Below are 22564 nucleotides of genomic sequence, written 5' to 3' on the forward strand. Positions count from 1 at the left end.
ACTGTCTTAATAGAAGTGTTTGAATTGTGGTGATTTGTTAGAAGTTGTTAACCTACATGAGAAAATATTAATTTGAGATCTATAGATAATATATTTGTTGTTTGTTTCTGTTTCAATGCCTTTACTTGGTGATTATAATTTGAATTAGTTTGAATTGTTGAAATGATTATATAACAACTAAAAGAGTTAAGTTTACCTGTGAATGGAAAGAGAGACCAGTCACTGTTTCTGTAAATTAAAATGACTATGAAACAATTAAGTTTACCTGTGAATGGAAAGAGAGACCAGTCACTGTTTCTGAAAATTAAAATGACTATGAAACAGTTAAGTTTACCTGTGAATGGAAGGAGAGACCAGTCACTGTTTCTGAAAATTAAAATGACTATGAAACAGTTAAGTTTACCTGTGAATGGAAGGAGAGACCAGTCACTCTTTCTGTAAATTAAAATGACTATGAAACAGTTAAGTTTACCTGTGAATGGAAAGAGAGACCAGTCACTGTTTCTGTAAAATTAAATTGGAAGAAACTTCTTAAACGTTTCTCTTCATGTTTTATTTTTAACATGTTCAACAGTGATTGGTTTCCATTAATTTGTTATTTTGAACACTTGCTGAAGAACAAAATGGTATAGTGAAAGGAATTAACCCTAAACTTGATAACAGAATATATACAAGATGATGGTAAACAGTTCTGTGAATATTTTGGTATTTATAGATGTTTATCTAGCTAGTTTATGTATGTTAGAAAATTAATACTTGAACAGGTATGCAACAATCAACATCAAGATAAAAAAACTGAGTTAAAATTAGCAGACTGAAGCCTGTGATAAACAACATATTAATGAACAAAACAAGTCCAAACAAAAACAAAGTTTAAGACACTTCATGCATTGAAAATATACCCAGGGTACAAGTTATAATGAGGATGTAAAAATGTACCCTAGGTTTTGAAAGTGACTGTAAAAATAGTACTCAGATTGCAGTGGGGATACACGGTTTACCAACTGTAACTTCCATTTGTTAATCTTGTATGTTGAAGAAAAAATCATAAAGTAAAAATACAAGTTAGGAGAGCAAGACACTGAAACCTACAGTGTTCCACATTGGTATCACCTTCTACAATTACTGTACAGTTGTGTGAAAGTGACTGGTCTTCAACATACTGAAAGAGAATTGAAAAACAAAAATAAGGTTCTGTCACTGGGGAAAAGCAACATAAATTTATCTCATTTAAGCCCTCATTACAGTAGTGAAGTAATAATTAGTAAATAAATTATAATAGTATAGAATACAAATCAAGTTATCTAAACAAACTAGTATAACGTCCACTATAATTACCAATTTCCAGACCCTAAAGAAGACTTTATATGCAATTAGGTGTTCATCCACCTAAAAATAGTGCCAGGTTTTTTAATGACCCTATTAACAACTAAAAGTAGTGCAAGGTTGTTTAACGACCCTATTAACAACTAAAAATATTTATCAGAAATGTCAAGCAAAAATGTTTTGATTTTTATAACAAAATAATTTATGATAATTTTATTCAATGCTTCACCACATGCACAACATGAAATACAAACATCAGTCAAAATGATCATCAACTGAATAAAGTAGTAATAAAAAGTGTGAACATTGTTATAATTATTTTTTATATTTCACTGACTATGTTGATTGTATTAAAACTTCATCAAATAAAGTGATATACATCTGTTATTAACTATGACTGTTGTATTATTTATTTTGATCTTAGATATAAAGACTGATGTGACAATCTGTTGTGGAAGTCAGTCTCATGGATGTCAAGTTTTAGTACAAGAGGATCCATTGATAAAAGTCATCAAATCTTCAAAACCAAATGATATATGTGAAAACAATGTAAATAGAAATGATCTTAAACAATTTGATATACACCAGGGGACAGAAGAACCATACAGTCATATAATCTGTGGAAAAGAATCTGTTATAGTGGATTATCAAAAACAAGACATGATTATACATACTGAAGAGAACCTGTATCTTTGTACAGTGTGTGGAAAACACTTTAGAAGAAACTATAGTTTAAAAATACATCAGAGAATACATACTGGGGAGAAACCTTATAAATGTACAGTTTGTGGAAAACATTTCAGAAGAAACTATGGTTTAAAAATACATCAAAGAATACATACTGGAGAGAAACCTTACAGTTGTACAGTTTGTGGGAAACACTTTGAAACAGGTGGTAGCTTAAAAACACACCAGAGAATACATACTGGGGAGAAACCTTACAGTTGTACAGTTTGTGGAAAGTGCTTTGGAACAAATAGCAGCTTAAGAAAACATGAAAGAATACACACTGGGGAGAAACCTTACAGTTGTACAATTTGTGGGAAAGACTTTCCAACAAATTATGAATTAAAAAAGCATGAAAGGAGACATACTGGAGAGAAACCTTACAGTTGTTTAATTTGTGGAAAAGACTTTTTGACAAATGATGAACTAAAAATACATCAAAGACGACACACTGGAGAGAAACCTTATTGTTGTGCAATTTGTGGAAAAGACTTTGGAACAAATGCTGAATTAAAAATGCACCAGAGAATACACACTGGAGAGAAACCTCACTGTTGTGCTGTTTGTGGAAAATACTTTAAAAAAAATGCTGAATTAAAACTACATCAAAGAATACACACTGGTGAAAAACCTTACCATTGTGATGTTTGTGGCAAACAGTTTGGATGTAATTCTAATTTAAAGAATCATAAAAGAATACATACAGGTGAGAAACCATATAGTTGTGAAGTGTGTGGAAATCATTTTTCAACAAACCGTTCTTTAAAATATCATCAAAGAACACATACTGGGGAGAAACCTTACTGTTGTGTAATTTGTGGAAAAGACTTTATTAGAAACTCTGAATTAAAACTACATCAAAGAATACATACTCGGGAAAAACCTTATCATTGTGATGTTTGTGGAAAGCAGTTTGGATGTAATTCTAACTTAAAAAATCATAAAAGAATTCATACTGGGGAGAAACCGTACAGTTGTGAAGTGTGTGGAAAACAGTTTGGAAGCACCTCTAACTTAAAACAACATCGAAGAGTGCATGCTGGGAAGAAACCTTAAAGTTTTATGATTTGTGAAAAATATTTTTGAAGTAACTAAAAGTGTTTGTTTATGGATTATGTAGAATATTACATTAAATAAAGTGATTTAAACATGTATCAGGGAATACATACTGGTAAGAAAATGTACAGTTGTACAGGCTGCATAACTCACTTGTAAGAAATTGATATTTAAAAATACATCAAAGAATACATACTGCAGATAACAGTTGTGTAGATTGTGGAATAGATGCTGGAACAAAAACCCAAGTGAAATGACAATAGACAAAATACTTGTTGGTATCTGTCAAAATGTTAAGAGGACAAATGAAAAGGATTTTGTGATAAACAACCATCCAAAGTATGAAGATATAGCTTAAAATTAATGCAGACATTACTGTCTGAAATCATTGTTGGTTGTGAATATTCATTGGTACCTCACAATTGATTACGTGCTCTAACAAGATGTTGAACATCATGTAAATACTAAAATAATTCTGTATGTCTTACATTTTGGATATTGTATTGGTATTTACTCTCCTATACCACTAACTACTAATAAATGAACAATTTAAAATTAATATCTGAATACTCTAACACAAAATCAGTTCATGTATATAAAAACAAAGTGTTGTTTGGTGAATCAGTGAGTTGTATACAATATTAGTAGAGCTTTGTGAGTCATGTGAGTTAAATTCCAGTTTTTTTTCCATAACATTTTCTCCTTCAATTGCCTCTTCCTGTTTCAGTTGAATTTTATTGCTAACACAGATGTGAGTAGCTCTTGCTATGAAAAATTTGTGAAGGATATGTTCAGCCATCTGACGTCAAGCTCGCCAGATTCCAAATAAGAAAGTGAAGGAAACTCCTTTGATTTGACGTCAAGCTCGCCAGATTCCAAATAAGAAAGTGAAGGAAACTCCTTTGATTTAAAATATGGAAGTGCATTCATACACTTTGAATGCCTGTACAAAAATATGTCAAACATTTGGGCAAATCTGTGGTTGTGAATTATTGCAAATTGATCTTTGTTAAAACAGATTGAAGATATCAGTTACCTGCAGGATAGAGGACAACTTTTCTTCATAATAACAGGTGTGTAGTCATCATTTGTTTTAATTTTTTATCGACTGGTACCAATATGTAGTACCTTGTCAGTTATAAATAGTGGATTCAAGATGAATATGTAGAATGTACCTTGGGAAGGAAGTTTTATAATTTATTTGTTTATTTATACAGAATAGATTTCCCATTACTTGACAAGCTTTTACAGTAATACATAATAAAATGTTAAGTAATACTGTTAGAGATTTTGGCATGTGCACTATGACCCCACCCATGATGCATCTTGGTATAATATAGAACTATGGTAGTGGTTTATATTAGGGATCACCCATTGTTTAATATTGTTCCACCAGCCTACAGCAAAAATGGCTGTGAGTGTTGGAAGAAAATCTGGACAGTATTACTAAACACATCATTATGCATTGTGTATAGCTGGATGTAACTTTATGTTTATATGAGAGTTGTACCAGAGTCAATGTTGTTTACTATTCATTTATAGATAGGATTACTGTACTTTTGGACATGATAGATCTGACAGGATCACAGTTTGTTTGTTTTTAACATGATTGATTTTAGCTATACAAACGTCTCCACATCTTTAAGTCATAGTTTAAAATGAACCAGTAAGTGATTGTTGATGTCAAGTTGTAGCCAGTACTGTGTGATTATAATATTGTACTGACTTTAAGGAATGGCAAGAATTGTGCAATTCTTGGCACAAGTGAGAGAGAAATATTGTTTAATTTCAGATAAAGGATGATGACCCACCAGACTTTAGGGTTATCACAGTGGAAGAAGGTCATTGAAGTGAAATAACCTAAACTCCATCAAAAATAGAAGGGAATAAAAGGTATATTAATATCATCAATTTATAATTATTAATTAAAACATCTTCAACCTTGTAGAGTGTGCAGAATATCACTTTTAAATATTACAGTTTTTAGAAATAGAGTCAAAATAGGTATTTTTATCATGGGTAAATAATGTTGACACTATGTCTCAAACCTTAAGCTTGTTTTATTACTTTTTTGTATTTTAAGTTAAAGCTATCTTATCTCTTATCTCTTTTGGACAATTCCTATTCCCTCTTTTTAAATTAAAATTTTTTAACAACCTTATAAAACAAGTGACCAGTTGTCATTGGCTGCCCTTTTTGGATTATTTGATTCTATTATTGTTTATTGAATAAATGAAAACTTATTTTTAACAAATCCTACTTTAAGTATCTCACTTTTCAGTGTTATAATGACTGTTTCCTTGTTGTTTTGAAAAGTCTAGTTTCTGTTTCAGTAATTACAGTTCAGTGCTCATGAATTTTGTGGTCACAGACTGTGAAACTATCTAAAGCTATCCTAATCTTGCATCCGTGTTTGCAAAGGATATTTATTCCAGATCACTATACTTTGATGTTAATTATCCACACGTTGTAAGATGTAGAAAAATTACATACAGTGGGGTAAATTACAGTCTTCCTCTTATGTCAACTTGCTCTTTCAGTTGCTCCATCTTTCTTTGTGTTTCTCACCTTTATTAACAAATTAGGTTGAACTGTTGTAACTGTAGATCTACTACTCAATATACTGCAAGATTTCTCATTAATAAAGCCATGAACTAGATTAATAAATAGTGAACTTCTTTTCTTATTTTGGATAGATGGAGGAAGTTTAGCTGAACTTTGCTCTAAAAGTCCAGTTAATACCTGTTTCCTGATATCTGGTTCTGCAAGTCCAGCTAATTCCTGTTTCCTGATATCTGGTTCTGCAAGTCCAGCTAATTCCTGTTTCCTGATATCTGGTTCTGCAAGTCCAGCTAATTCCTGTTTCCTGATATCTGGTTCTGCAAGTCCAGCTAATTCCTGTTTCCTAATATCTGGTTCTGCAAGTCCAGCTAATTCCTGTTTCCTGATATCTGGTTCTGCAAGTCCAGCTAATTCCTGTTTCCTGATATCTGGTTCTGCAAGTCCAGCTAATTCCTGTTTCCTGATATCTGGTTCTGCAAGTCCAGCTAATTCCTGTTTCCTGATATCTGGTTCTGCAAGTCCAGCTAATTCCTGTTTCCTGATATCTGGTTCTGCAAGTCCAGCTAATTCCTGTTTCCTGATATCTGGTTCTGCAAGTCCAGCTAATTCCTGTTTCCTGATATCTGGTTCTGCAAGTCCAGCTAATTCCTGTTTCCTGATATCTGGTTCTGCAAGTCCAGCTAATTCCTGTTTCCTGATATCTGGTTCTGCAAGTCTAGCTAATTCCTATTTCTTGATGTCTGGTTCTGCAAGTCTAGCTAATTCCTATTTCTTGATGTCTGGTTCTGCAAGTCTAGCTAATTCCTATTCCTTGATGCCTGGTTCTGCAAGTCTAGCTAATTCCTGTTTCCTGATATCTGGTTCTGCAAGTCTATCTAATTTCTGTTTTCTGATGTCTGGTTCTGTAAGTCTAGCTAATTCCTATTTCTTGATGTCTGGTTCTGCAAGTTTAGCTAATTCCTATTTTTTTGATGTCTGATTCTGTAAGTCTAGCTAATACCTTATTCCCGATGTCTGATTCTGTAAGTCTAGCTAATTTCTATTTCTTGATGTCTGATTCTGTAAGTCTAGCTAATACCTTATTCCCGATGTCTGATTCTGTAAGTCTAGCTAATTCCTATTTCTTGATGTCTGATTCTGTAAGTCTAGCTAATACCTTATTCCCGATGTCTGATTCTGTAAGTCTAGCTAATTCCTATTTCTTGATGTCTGATTCTGTAAGTCTAGCTAATTCCTATTTCTTGATGTCTGATTCTGTAAGTCTAGCTAATTCCTATTTCTTGATGTCTGATTCTGTAAGTCTAGCTAATTCCTATTTCTTTATGTCTGGTTCTGTAAGTTTATCTAATTCCTATTTCTTGATGTCTGATTCTGTAAGTCTAGCTAATTCCTATTTCTTGATGTCTGATTCTGTAAGTGTAGCTAAATCCTATTTCTTGATGTCTGATTCTGTAAGTGTAGCTAAATCCTATTTCTTGATGTCTGATTCTGTAAGTGTAGCTGAATCCTATTTCTTGATGTCTGATTCTGTAAGTCTACCTAATTCCTATTTTTTAATGTCTGGTTCTGTAAGTCTAGCTAATTTCTGTTTCTTGATGTCTGGTTTTGTAAGTCTAGCTAATTCCTCATTCCTGCACTCTGTTTCTGTAACTCTACTTAATTCCTATTTTTTAATGTCTGGTTCTATAAGTCCAACTAATTTCTGTTTCCTAATGTCTGGTTAGCCCTTGGTAGTTGGAGGCTTAACTCTGATGTCTTTTCTTTCTGATTTCTTAACATCTGTTGACTAATTACACACTTGACTGTAATAGCCAGGTTAAATAAATTAACAGTATAATGTATGTTACAACTTGAATTTTTATATTATCTAAGTTATAATTCCTTTGTTTCAAAGGAAACCTTTAAAAAATACCCATGGGCTGTTGAAAATCTCAGCATCAGCTGGCAGTGTACCTGTATATTTAAACTATGCATGTTAACTTTGTCTGAGAAACAGATATAAACTTTTCAACCCTTACCTGGTGCCACATCCACCTTCTAACTTAAATATTCTGTAGTTAGAGAGACTCTTGTGTTTAGGTCTGACTTTTATATTTTTATTATTTTTGTGTTATTTGTGTTTTAATAATGATATTTAAAAGGTTTACTGGGTTTTATAAGTTTAACTTTTTTTCACCTGGATTGTAAAAATGTGTAAATAAGATGGTGTCATTCATATGTAAAATGTATCAGAGTAAAATGTATTTGTTCTGGCAACCACCATATTATAACAGTAAAGCTCTGAAGTTGACATATCCGGCACAAATGATAAAAGACAATAATTTGTGAGGAAAATTAAAAACGAATTATAAATGAAAAGATGAGGACATGAAATTGTACATATTAAAGAATTAATTTTCAAAATACTTCAATTGACAGCTAAAAGGTGTGTGTATGTGTATATATTATTTTATACATTTCAATGTAGTGTATGTTAATAGTAATAGGTGGAGCTAGTGATATGGAAAATAAAATAAAAATGTAAAAAAAACTTCTAATAGTCATTTATAATGTCATAGACATTATGTAAGGGAAAAAAAGAGTATTTTTATATTCCTTGTATTCATATTCATAGTCCAAGTGCAAATAACTACATTAAAAATAACTTTTTTTTTATTAGAAATAGTAACAAGTATTTTATTTGTCTGAACACTACAAACCTTTAGGAATGTTATAAAATTTTAGATAATTTCATCCACTAGTTTTATTTTTGGGATGAAATACAATGAGAGTGATGTTAGCTATGACGAGACCTGGCAACTGAGCCTATTAGGGTTAAATAAATTCAAATTGACTTGTATGACAAGAGATGTAAAAGGTTAATAACTTTTGTTAAGTTGGATATTAGCTTGTATTATGATATTATCATATTATTCTGATTTTTTCTTCAGTTTTCACCTAAGCAGTATTCCTCATCTTCAACAACTGATAAACGAAAACAAAGTTGAAAAAGACAACTGCATAAATTCTGAGCTTGTTAAAACAAAACTAGGAAGTTTAAAGAATGATAAGAGTCTTAAACCAAATATTTCACTGAGGGTTTTAAAGGAGGTCAAGAATTATATATATGAACCATTTGCCACAATGTTTGTAAGTCCTCAAATAGTGGACAAGTACCAACAGACTACAAATTAGCTAATGTCACTCCTATCTTCAAGGAAAGGAATAGAAGCTGTCCCAATAATTAGAGGCATTATTAGTCTTATGTTAGTTGTAAGAAATGTTTTGAGTTTTTTAAAGGCCATTAATCTTTTTAATGCAATTATGTTTTTTAACTTATATACTAGACCTTTTTTAATGTGATTCCCTTTTAAGGATCAAAGTACATCTAGTTTGATTTGAAATTAGAAAATGGCCATAACATCAAATAACTCGAAACCAGGACTGGAAAGGCCAACTTCAGGTGTCTAAACGCTGCTGTTTGAACTACCCGTTAGTCATCCTGGTGAATAATAATTACAATTATGCTACAGAAAGTATTTTACAACTTGTATTAGTACAGTTTCTCTCTCACTGCTGCAAACTACATTTAAAAATTGGATTTAACAATATTTAAGCTTTTAATTGAAAAATTAGATTTTGTTTTGTTTTACCTTGATTCCTTTTTACAAATTTTAATAATTTTACTTTTAATTTTTTTATTGGTTGTTTGGCACAGGTAGCCTAGTTGCTTTGTGCCAACCAACCAACCAACTTGAAGTTATTAATGACAGTAATCTGTAGACATGACTCTTTGTTTATTGTAACATTTAAATTACTTATACACAGATCTTACAGCGTCTCTATTGTAGTAATAATATTGAATGTCCCAAAGTGTAACTACATATAACAGTAATGAAATTTCTCAGTTTTATTTTGGGCTATAAAAATGTTATTAAAATTTTGGAAGTGTTTAAATAGTTATATGTCTGTGTTTTGTATATAAATAACATTAAAATATTATGTCATCATATTTTAACTTAATCAGTTAGAGACAGTATGTACTTGTTTACTTTAATTATGCCACTAGTTGTTATTAACATGTTGAATATGTTGTTTGGATTTAGAACATATTTGTCACAGTGAAAACAGAACAGTCTGACCTAACACAAAGTGAGGTTATGTCAAAGTTCAGTAAAAGTACTGATGATGATTTGGATAGTTCAAAATGTGGTGTTATCAATGTGAAGATAGAAACTGAATTACAAGAAGCTGTGCAGTGTGTTGATTCTAGATTGGAAAGTACATCTGGTAAGTAGAAACATCTAAAAACTGTGTTTCTAATACTAGAAATTCTGCTTGTACTACAGCTGCTTTTAATATGTAAATACCTCTGCTTGTATTACGACTGTTTCTAATGCATACATAATGCCACTTGTACCACAGCTGTTTCTAATACAGTTATGACAGAAAGTGTTTGTACCCCTGTGTCGTGAGTAGTTTTTTCCTCATAACTTAAAATGTATCACGATTAGGATAATGAAAGTATAGTATATTATAAATATTATTCCAACACACATATACATAAACTTGTATGTAAATTGAACGACAAATAAACTGTTTATAAACAAATAACCAAATATAGGAGGGGCAGAAAATGTTCATGCATCTACTTTAATGGTCAGTTGTGTTGCCTTTCAGGTGAATTACTTGGTGCAGTCTTTCCTCATAGCCCTCCATGATCATTTGACAGTACTCGACTGGTATTTTCTTCCATTCTTCTTTACAGAAGGCCTCCAACTCTTGCAAGTTTTTCAGATGGTGCTGATGAACCCTGGTCTTCAACTCATGCCAGATGTTTTCAATTGGGTTGAGATTGTGTGACTGCGATGGCCACTCAAGAATGCTTATTTGGTTCCCCTGCAACCAGGATTGCACATATTTCAATGTGTGCTTATGGTCATTATCGTGCTGGAAGATCCAATGACGCCCAAGCCGCAGGTTCTGAGCATCATTCTTGATATAAGTGCAACGTATGCTTCTTTTTTCCTGATTCCATTGATGCGGTGAAGGCTGCCTACACCAGAAGAGCTGAAGGAACCCCATAGCATGATGGAGCCACCTCCGTCTTTAACTGTAGGGACAGTGTTCTTTGGAAGATTTCGTTTCCCCTTCCTACGGAAAATATTGCAAACATCATTGTGGCCAAAAAGCTAGATTTTAGTCTCGTCTGACCAAAGAATACTCTTCTAATAGGTAAAGAGTTTATCTACATGCTTTCTTGCATACCTCAATCGTGCTTCTAAATGAACAGGCTTTAAATATGGAGTTTTACGAGGACGGCATGCTTTGAACCCAGAAGAGCGTTACTTGTTCGTAACTGTAGAGGTGCTTACTTCAACTCCAGTTTCTGTATGTCATTACGTGTTAAACGAGGGTTCCTACTAACGTCTCTGAGAACCTTTTTCTTGGTTCTCTCTGGAATTTTGGTGGGGCGTCAGGAACGAGGGAGATTAGCAGTTGATCCTGTAAGCTTAAACTTGGCAATTATGCTTTGAACAGTAGATTTTGGCACATTATGTTGTGTAGCAATACTGGAAAGAGACACACGAGACTTGTATTTTACAATAATTTGGTTTTTAAATCACTGGACAGTTGTTTCCTGTTCACCATGATGACCAAGCAGATAATGGCGGAGACGGCACTAAATTGCCGGAAGTACATTTTTTGCTGACTAAATCCTAATAATTATGAACCCAGTGTCTGGTTCTGGAATGGTATAATGTAGTTTATTTGTTAAACTAAACAAACTGTATAATTCTATATAGACCCTCCTGTACTTTGACAGATTCTTCATTTCTAAATCACTGGCAACCGAGGAAGGGGGATTCATATGTTTCTCACTTCTAGGAATGATCGAATCTCAGTCGTTTGTGATGTCAAGTGAGGGTCTTAAACTGTTATGTTGCCCACACTAATGCCTTTAGAGGTGCTAGATGATGACTTTTTATTCATTATGATCCTTCAGTTTCTCAGGACTTATTACTGGTTACTATATTGAGGTCGATAGAGAATTTATTCTGGGTTCTCTCTGAAGGTGAGGAGTCTTCCGCAAGTCATGTCTCTTCATATTTATTGCATTTCTATGTCCTTAACAGTTCAACTGAATTGTCTACTTGAGGACAAATCATGGGCTGGTATGTGGACCTCCTCCAATACTTTTATCTCATTATTTGAGGGGGGGTTTGACTACCCATGTATCTATCTGAACCACATCTGCAAAGAGGTGCATGTATTTTCATTAGTCATGGTATCTCTTCTTTATATCCAGGGTCTTTTTCACAGGGTCACACTATATGGTGGGTGTTGCACAACCAGGTGTGTTTTTATCAAATCAGTTTTGCAGTAGTAACCATTAACACAATATACTTTATCTAGGTTGCTGTAGGCTCTGTAGAAATGGGGTGTTCCATAAGACCACTTGGAGGTTGGCTGAGTGGTATTACTGTTCTATGCTGGAACACTACTCATTGCAAATCATGATTAATGCATAAGGAAATCCTGCCAGTCATTGGATTGAATAAATTGGGGTTGGTTGGCTTATAAAAACTCAGGGATCAAGATTTTGCACTGTTTCTTGGGACTCCCAAACGTGCAGTAACCTCCTCTTATTTGAGCCAGGAAATCCATACCATTCCCAGTTTCTAGTCACTGGAGTGGTGGACAGAAGCTGTTCCTCTGTACTGTTTACGTGAATTTCCTCCACTCTTTAAGAAGAAGGCAGATTTGTGCTCCTGATTTGTGATTCCAGCTGTAGTGTGAGTCGAGTTTAACATTTTCTTAAATCAAAACTCTAATCATACTTATCATTCTCTTCTTCACTAAGAACTGATTGAGTCAGTCTCAAAAACATGATGACAAACAAAGTGCTTATGTATTTCAACATGTACTGTTGTGAGCATTAGATGTAACCCGTTTCTGTAGATCAGTATTTCAACATATACAGATAACACTATGTAACAAAATTTTTACTTTTTCTTGTTCCTGGACAGAAAGTGTTGTTTCCAAATTGCTTGGGCCTAAATTAAATAGAAAAAGACTTATTTTTCTCTTCAAACTTTGCTTTTGCAATCTGGGAGCTTATTATAAAAACATGATGGGAGACTGTATTTGGAGGCTGATATGTCAAAGTGATTTACATTACAGTCGCAAATCTCGAAAAACTACTCACTTCTAAACATTTTTGTATAGCTTTAGTATAAATACATGTAAATCTTGATTCATATGTTGTTTTATTCAGACCTTATGTAAATGAAAATGTACAAATTTGCCTGTTTTTACATAGAAAATAGGTTAATTTTTAAATTTCATTATCTAGGTTACGAAAGCAAAGTTTGAAGGGAATAATGGCCATTTTCTGTACTTTTACAACATAAGCAATTAAGAAATAACACATTCTATCCAGGAACAAAATTGGTGTTACATAGTGTAATGTACTGTTCTGAGTATTGGATGTAACCAGTTTCTGTAGATTAGTATTTCAACATATGAAGATAATGTACTGTTGTAATGGATGTAACCAGTTTCTATAGTTTAGTATTTCAACACATGAAGATAATGTACTGTTGTATTGGATGTAACCAGTTTCTATAGTTTAGTATTTCAACACATGAAGATAATGTACTGTTGTATTGGATGTAACCAGTTTCTATAGTTTAGTATTTCAACATATGAAGATAATGTACTGTTGTATTGGATGTAACCAGTTTCTGTAGATTAGTATTTCAACATATGAAGATAATGTACTGTTGTAATGGATGTAACCAGTTTCTGTAGATTAGTATTTCAACACATGAAGATAATGTACTGTTGTATTGGATGTAACCAGTTTCTGTAGATTAGTATTTCAACATATGAAGATAATGTACTGTTGTAATGGATGTAACCAGTTTCTGTAGATTAGTATTTCAACATATGAAGATAATGTACTGTTGTAATGGATGTAACCAGTTTCTGTAGATTAGTATTTCAACATATGAAGATAATGTACTGTTGTATTGGATGTAACCAGTTTCTATAGTTTAGTATTTCAACATATGAAGATAATGTACTGTTGTATTGGATGTAACCAGTTTCTATAGTTTAGTATTTCAACATATGAAGATAATGTACTGTTGTATTGGATGTAACCAGTTTCTGTAGATTAGTATTTCAACATATGAAGATAATGTACTATTGTATTGGATGTAACCAGTTTCTGTAGATTAGTATTTCAACATATGAAGATAATGTAGTGTTGTATTGGATGTAACCAGTTTCTGTAGATTAGTATTTCAACATATGAAGATAATGTAGTGTTGTATTGGATGTAACCAGTTTCTGTAGATTAGTATTTCAACATATGAAGATAATGTACTGTTGTATTGGATGTAACCAGTTTCTGTAGATTAGTATTTCAACATATGAAGATAATGTACTGTTGTATTGGATGTAACCAGTTTCTGTAGATTAGTATTTCAACATATGAAGATAATGTACTGTTGTATTGGATGTAACCAGTTTCTATAGTTTAGTATTTCAACACATGAAGATAATGTACTGTTGTATTGGATGTAACCAGTTTCTATAGTTTAGTATTTCAACATATGAAGATAATGTACTGTTGTATTGGATGTAACCAGTTTCTGTAGATTAGTATTTCAACATATGAAGATAATGTACTGTTGTATTTGATGTAACCAGTTTCTGTAGATTAGTATTTCAACATATGAAGATAATGTACTGTTGTATGGGATGTAACCAGTTTCTGTAGATTAGTATTTCAACATATGAAGATAATGTACTGTTGTATTGGATGTAACCAGTTTCTATAGTTTAGTATTTCAACACATGAAGATAATGTACTGTTGTATTGGATGTAACCAGTTTCTGTAGATTAGTATTTCAACATATGAAGATTAAGGTACTGCTATTTTTTACTATTTCAGTTTTGACCATGCAGATAGTGGAACTTTAGTAATTACAAACCCAGTTCTCTCATGTTACTTGGATTAAACTATTAAACTTTATTTTGAATCTCATCCAATAAGGTACTGTATGATACTCACTATATTACATCATGTTGTTGAAGTACAGGTTCCTGTTGATGTTTTAAAACAACAAGATACTTTTACAGAAGTGGAGAAAATCTTAAAATCAGAAAGTGAAGTTTGTTATAAATAACCTAAAACAACCTGAAACAGATGCTTATGTAAAATATAACACATCATACTTCTAACAACTGTAAAATATAACACATCATGGTTCTAACAACTGTAAAATATATCATGTCTTTAACAGACTGAGTATAAGATATAACACATCATAGTTCTAACAACTGTGTGTATAAAATATATCATGTCTTTAATAGACTGAGTATAAGATATAACACATCATAGTTCTAACAAGTGTGTGTATAAAATATATCATGTCTTCAATGGACCGAGTATAAGATATAACACATCATAGTTCTAACAAGTGTGTGTATAAAATATACCATGTCTTTAATAGACTGAGTATAAGATCTAACACATCATAGTTCTAAAAAGTGTGTGTATAAAATATATCATGTCTTTAATGGACCGAGTATAAGATAACACATCATAGTTCTAACAAATGTGTGTATAAAATATATCATGTCTCTAATGGACCGAGTATAAGATATAACACATCATAGTTCTAACAAGTGTGTGTATAAAATATGTCTTTAATGGACCGAGTATAAGATATAACACATCATAGTTCTAACAAGTGTGTGTATAAAATATACCATGTCTTTAATAGACTGAGTATAAGATCTAACACATCATAGTTCTAACAAGTGTGTGTATAAAATATATCATGTCTTTAATGGACCGAGTATAAGATAACACATCATAGTTCTAACAAATGTGTGTATAAAATATATCATGTCTTTAATGGACCAAGTATAAGATATAACACATCATAGTTCTAACAAGTGTGTGTATAAAATATGTCTTTAATGGACCGAGTATAAGATATATCACATCATAGTTCTAACAAGTTTGTGTATAAAATATGTCTTTAATGGACTGAGTATAAGATATTACACATCATAGTTCTAACAAGTGTGTGTATAAAATATGTCTTTAATGGACCGAGTATAAGATATAACACATCATAGTGCTAACAAGTGTGTCTATAAAATATATCATGTCTTTAATGGACTGAGTATAAGATATAACACATCATAGTTCTAACAACTGTGTGTATAAAATATGTATTTAATGGACCGAGTATAAGATATAACACATCATAGTTCTAACAAGTGTGTGTATAAAATATATCATGTCTTTAATAGACTGAGTATAAGATATAACACATCATAGTTCTAACAAGTGTGTGTATAAAATATATCATGTCTTTAATAGACTGAGTATAAGATATAACACATCATGGTTCTAACAAGTGTGTGTATAAAATATATCATGTCTTTAACAGACTGAGTATAAGATATAACACATCATGGTTCTAACAAGTGTGTGTATATAATATATCATGTCTTTAATAGACTGAGTATAAGATATAACACATCATAGTTCTAACAAGTGTGTGTATAAAATATATCATGTCTTTAATAGACTGAGTATAAGATATAACACATCATAGTTCTAACAAGTGTGTGTATAAAATATATCATGTCTTTAATGGACCGAGTATAAGATAACACATCATAGTTCTAACAAATGTGTGTATAAAATATATCATGTCTTTAATGGACCGAGTATAAGATATAACACATCATAGTTCTAACAAGTGTGTGTATAAAATATGTCTTTAATAGACTGAGTATAAGATATAACACATCATAGTTCTAACAAGTGTGTGTATAAAATATGTCTTTAATGGACTGAGTATAAGATATAACACATCATAGTTCTAACAAGTGTGTGTATAAAATATATCATGTCTTTAATAGACTGAGTATAAGATATAACACATCATAGTTCTAACAAGTGTGTGTATAAAATATGTCTTTAATGGACTGAGTATAAGATATAACACATCATAGTGCTAACAAGTGTGTGTATAAAATATATCATGTCTTTAATGGACTGAGTATAAGATATAACACATCATAGTTCTAACAACTGTGTGTATAAAATATGTATTTAATGGACCGAGTATAAGATATAACACATCATAGTTCTAACAAGTGTGTGTATAAAATATATCATGTCTTTAATAGACTGAGTATAAGATATAACACATCATAGTTCTAACAAGTGTGTGTATAAAATATATCATGTCTTTAATAGACTGAGTATAAGATATAACACATCATGGTTCTAACAAGTGTGTGTATAAAATATATCATGTCTTTAATAGACTGAGTATAAGATATAACACATCATGGTTCTAACAAGTGTGTGTATAAAATATATCATGTCTTTAATAGACTGAGTATAAGATATAACACATCATAGTTCTAACAAGTGTGTGTATAAAATATATCATGTCTTTAATAGACTGAGTATAAGATATAACACATCATAGTTCTAACAAGTGTGTGTATAAAATATATCATGTCTTTAATAGACTGAGTATAAGATATAACACATCATAGTTCTAACAAGTGTGTGTATAAAATATATCATGTCTTTAATAGACTGAGTATAAGATATAACACATCATTGTTCTAACAAGTGTGTGTATAAAATATATCATGTCTTTAATAGACTGAGTATAAGATATAACACATCATAGTTCTAACAAGTGTGTGTATAAAATATATCATGTCTTTAATAGACTGAGTATAAGATATAACACATCATAGTTCTAACAAGTGTGTGTATAAAATATATCATGTCTTTAATAGACTGAGTATAAGATATAACACATCATGGTTCTAAAAAGTGTGTGTATAAAATATACCATGTCTTTAATAGACTGAGTATAAGATATAACACATCATAGTTCTAAAAAGTGTGTGTATAAAATATATCATGTCTTTAATGGACTGAGTATAAGATAACACATCATAGTTCTAACAAATGTGTGTATAAAATATATCATGTCTCTAATGGACCGAGTATAAGATATAACACATCATAGTTCTAACAACTGTGTGTATAAAATATGTATTTAATGGACCGAGTATAAGATATAACACATCATAGTTCTAACAAGTGTGTGTATAAAATATATCATGTCTTTAATAGACTGAGTATAAGATATAACACATCATAGTTCTAACAAGTGTGTGTATAAAATATATCATGTCTTTAATAGACTGAGTATAAGATATAACACATCATGGTTCTAACAAGTGTGTGTATAAAATATATCATGTCTTTAACAGACTGAGTATAAGATATAACACATCATGGTTCTAACAAGTGTGTGTATAAAATATATCATGTCTTTAATAGACTGAGTATAAGATATAACACATCATAGTTCTAACAAGTGTGTGTATAAAATATATCATGTCTTTAATAGACTGAGTATAAGATATAACACATCATAGTTCTAACAAGTGTGTGTATAAAATATATCATGTCTTTAATGGACCGAGTATAAGATAACACATCATAGTTCTAACAAATGTGTGTATAAAATATATCATGTCTTTAATGGACTGAGTATAAGATATAACACATCATAGTTCTAACAAGTGTGTGTATATAAAATATGTCTTTAATAGACTGAGTATAAGATATAACACATCATAGTTCTAACAAGTGTGTGTATAAAATATGTCTAATGGACTGAGTATAAGATATAACACATCATAGTTCTAACAAGTGTGTGTATAAAATATATCATGTCTTTAATAGACTGAGTATAAGATATAACACATCATAGTTCTAACAAGTGTGTGTATAAAATATGTCTTTAATGGACTGAGTATAAGATATAACACATCATAGTGCTAACAAGTGTGTGTATAAAATATATCATGTCTTTAATGGACTGAGTATAAGATATAACACATCATAGTTCTAACAACTGTGTGTATAAAATATGTATTTAATGGACCGAGTATAAGATATAACACATCATAGTTCTAACAAGTGTGTGTATAAAATATATCATGTCTTTAATAGACTGAGTATAAGATATAACACATCATAGTTCTAACAAGTGTGTGTATAAAATATATCATGTCTTTAATAGACTGAGTATAAGATATAACACATCATAGTTCTAACAAGTGTGTGTATAAAATATATCATGTCTTTAATAGACTGAGTATAAGATATAACACATCATGGTTCTAACAAGTGTGTGTATAAAATATATCATGTCTTTAATAGACTGAGTATAAGATATAACACATCATAGTTCTAACAAGTGTGTGTATAAAATATATCATGTCTTTAATAGACTGAGTATAAGATATAACACATCATATTTCTAACAAGTGTGTGTATAAAATATATCATGTCTTTAATAGACTGAGTATAAGATATAACACATCATAGTTCTAACAAGTGTGTGTATAAAATATATCATGTCTTTAATAGACTGAGTATAAGATATAACACATCATTGTTCTAACAAGTGTGTGTATAAAATATATCATGTCTTTAATAGACTGAGTATAAGATATAACACATCATAGTTCTAACAAGTGTGTGTATAAAATATATCATGTCTTTAATAGACTGAGTATAAGATATAACACATCATAGTTCTAACAAGTGTGTGTATAAAATATATCATGTCTTTAATAGACTGAGTATAAGATATAACACATCATGGTTCTAAAAAGTGTGTGTATAAAATATACCATGTCTTTAATAGACTGAGTATAAGATCTAACACATCATAGTTCTAAAAAGTGTGTGTATAAAATATATCATGTCTTTAATGGACCGAGTATAAGATAACACATCATAGTTCTAACAAATGTGTGTATAAAATATATCATGTCTCTAATGGACCGAGTATAAGATATAACACATCATAGTTCTAACAAGTGTGTGTATAAAATATGTCTTTAATGGACCGAGTATAAGATATAACACATCATAGTTCTAACAAGTGTGTGTATAAAATATACCATGTCTTTAATAGACTGAGTATAAGATCTAACACATCATAGTTCTAACAAGTGTGTGTATAAAATATATCATGTCTTTAATAGACTGAGTATAAGATATAACACATCATAGTTCTAACAAGTGTGTGTATAAAATATGTCTTTAATGGACCGAGTATAAGATATAACACATCATAGTGCTAACAAGTGTGTGTATAAAATATATCATGTCTTTAATGGACTGAGTATAAGATATAACACATCATAGTTCTAACAACTGTGTGTATAAAATATGTATTTAATGGACCGAGTATAAGATATAACACATCATAGTTCTAACAAGTGTGTGTATAAAATATATCATGTCTTTAATAGACTGAGTATAAGATCTAACACATCATAGTTCTAACAAGTGTGTGTATAAAATATATCATGTCTTTAATGGACCGAGTATAAGATATAACACATCATAGTTCTAACAAGTTTGTGTATAAAATATGTCTTTAATGGACTGAGTATAAGATATTACACATCATAGTTCTAACAAGTGTGTGTATAAAATATATCATGTCTTTAATAGACTGAGTATAAGATATAACACATCATAGTTCTAACAAGTGTGTGTATAAAATATGTCTTTAATGGACCGAGTATAAGATATAACACATCATAGTGCTAACAAGTGTGTGTATAAAATATATCATGTCTTTAATGGACTGAGTATAAGATATAACACATCATAGTTCTAACAACTGTGTGTATAAAATATGTATTTAATGGACCGAGTATAAGATATAACACATCATAGTTCTAACAAGTGTGTGTATAAAATATATCATGTCTTTAATAGACTGAGTATAAGATATAACACATCATAGTTCTAACAAGTGTGTGTATAAAATATATCATGTCTTTAATAGACTGAGTATAAGATATAACACATCATGGTTCTAACAAGTGTGTGTATAAAATATATCATGTCTTTAATAGACTGAGTATAAGATATAACACATCATGGTTCTAACAAGTGTGTGTATAAAATATATCATGTCTTTAATAGACTGAGTATAAGATATAACACATCATAGTTCTAACAAGTGTGTGTATAAAATATATCATGTCTTTAATAGACTGAGTATAAGATATAACACATCATAGTTCTAACAAGTGTGTGTATAAAATATATCATGTCTTTAATGGACTGAGTATAAGATAACACATCATAGTTCTAACAAATGTGTGTATAAAATATATCATGTCTTTAATGGACCGAGTATAAGATATAACACATCATAGTTCTAACAAGTGTGTGTATAAAATATGTCTTTAATAGACTGAGTATAAGATATAACACATCATAGTTCTAACAAGTGTGTGTATAAAATATGTCTAATGGACTGAGTATAAGATATAACACATCATAGTTCTAACAAGTGTGTGTATAAAATATATCATGTCTTTAATAGACTGAGTATAAGATATAACACATAGTTCTAACAAGTGTGTGTATAAAATATATCATGTCTTTAATAGACTGAGTATAAGATATAACACATCATAGTTCTAACAAGTGTGTGTATAAAATATATCATGTCTTTAATAGACTGAGTATAAGATATAACACATCATAGTTCTAACAAGTGTGTGTATAAAATATATCATGTCTTTAATAGACTGAGTATAAGATATAACACATCATTGTTCTAACAAGTGTGTGTATAAAATATATCATGTCTTTAATAGACTGAGTATAAGATATAACACATCATAGTTCTAACAAGTGTGTGTATAAAATATATCATGTCTTTATTAGACTGAGTATAAGATATAACACATCATAGTTCTAACAAGTGTGTGTATAAAATATATCATGTCTTTAATAGACTGAGTATAAGATATAACACATCATAGTTCTAACAAGTGTGTGTATAAAATATATCATGTCTTTAATAGACTGAGTATAAGATATAACACATCATAGTTCTAACAAGTGTGTGTATAAAATATATCATGTCTTTAATAGAGTGAGTATAAGATATAACACATCATAGTTCTAACAAGTGTGTGTATAAAATATGTCTAATGGACTGAGTATAAGATATAACACATCATAGTTCTAACAAGTGTGTGTATGAAATATATCATGTCTTTAATGGATCGAGTATAAGATATAACACATCATAGTTCTAACAAGTGTGTGTATAAAATATATCATGTCTTTAATGGACTGAGTATAAGATATAACACATCATAGTTCTAAGTAGTGTGTGTATAAAATATATCATGTCTTTAATGGATCGAGTATAAGATATAACACATCATAGTTCTAACAAGTGTGTGTATAAAATATATCATGTCTTTAATAGACTGAGTATAAGATATAACACATCATAGTTCTAAGAAGTGTGTGTATAAAATATATCATGTCTTTAATAGACTGAGTATAAGATATAACACATCATAGTTCTAACAAGTGTGTGTATAAAATATGTCATGTCTTTAATAGACTGAGTATAAGATCTAACACATCATAGTTCTAACAAGTGTGTGTAAAATATATCATGTCTTTAATGGACTGAGTATAAGATCTAACACATCATAGTTCTAACAAGTGTGTGTAAAATATATCATGTCTTTAATGGACTGAGTATAAGATATAACACATCATAGTTCTAACAAGTGTGTGTATAAAATATATCATGTCTTTAATAGACTGAGTATAAGATATAACACATCATAGTTCTAACAAGTGTGTGTATAAAATATGTCTTTAATGGACCGAGTATAAGATATAACACATCATAGTTCTAACAAGTGTGTGTATAAAATATACCATGTCTTTAATAGACTGAGTATAAGATCTAACACATCATAGTTCTAACAAGTGTG

The 22564-nt window shown here is 30.7% G+C and overlaps 2 protein-coding genes across 2 annotated transcripts in view; both read left to right on the forward strand.

Moving 5' to 3' along the window:
- Nucleotides 1-3247, forward strand: part of LOC143222981 (uncharacterized) — a 92643-nt gene extending 89396 nt beyond the window's left edge. The window contains exon 16 of the mRNA XM_076450335.1: nt 1751-3247. Coding sequence (XP_076306450.1) covers nt 1751-3108 — 1358 coding nt within the window. The 3' untranslated portion in view covers nt 3109-3247. The remainder of the gene's footprint in view (nt 1-1750) is intronic.
- Nucleotides 3202-9939, forward strand: LOC143223042 (uncharacterized). The gene is made up of 3 exons (XM_076450456.1): nt 3202-3223; nt 5805-9154; nt 9756-9939. Exons 1-2 carry the CDS (start codon nt 3202-3204, stop codon nt 6647-6649), a joined length of 867 nt encoding a protein of 288 aa, XP_076306571.1. The 3' UTR covers nt 6650-9154; nt 9756-9939.
- Nucleotides 9940-22564: the final 12625 nt, after the last annotated feature.

This window comes from Tachypleus tridentatus, chromosome 1 (genome assembly GCF_004210375.1).
Source record: "Tachypleus tridentatus isolate NWPU-2018 chromosome 1, ASM421037v1, whole genome shotgun sequence".
In the NCBI taxonomy this organism is placed as follows: Eukaryota; Metazoa; Arthropoda; class Merostomata; order Xiphosura; family Limulidae; genus Tachypleus; species Tachypleus tridentatus.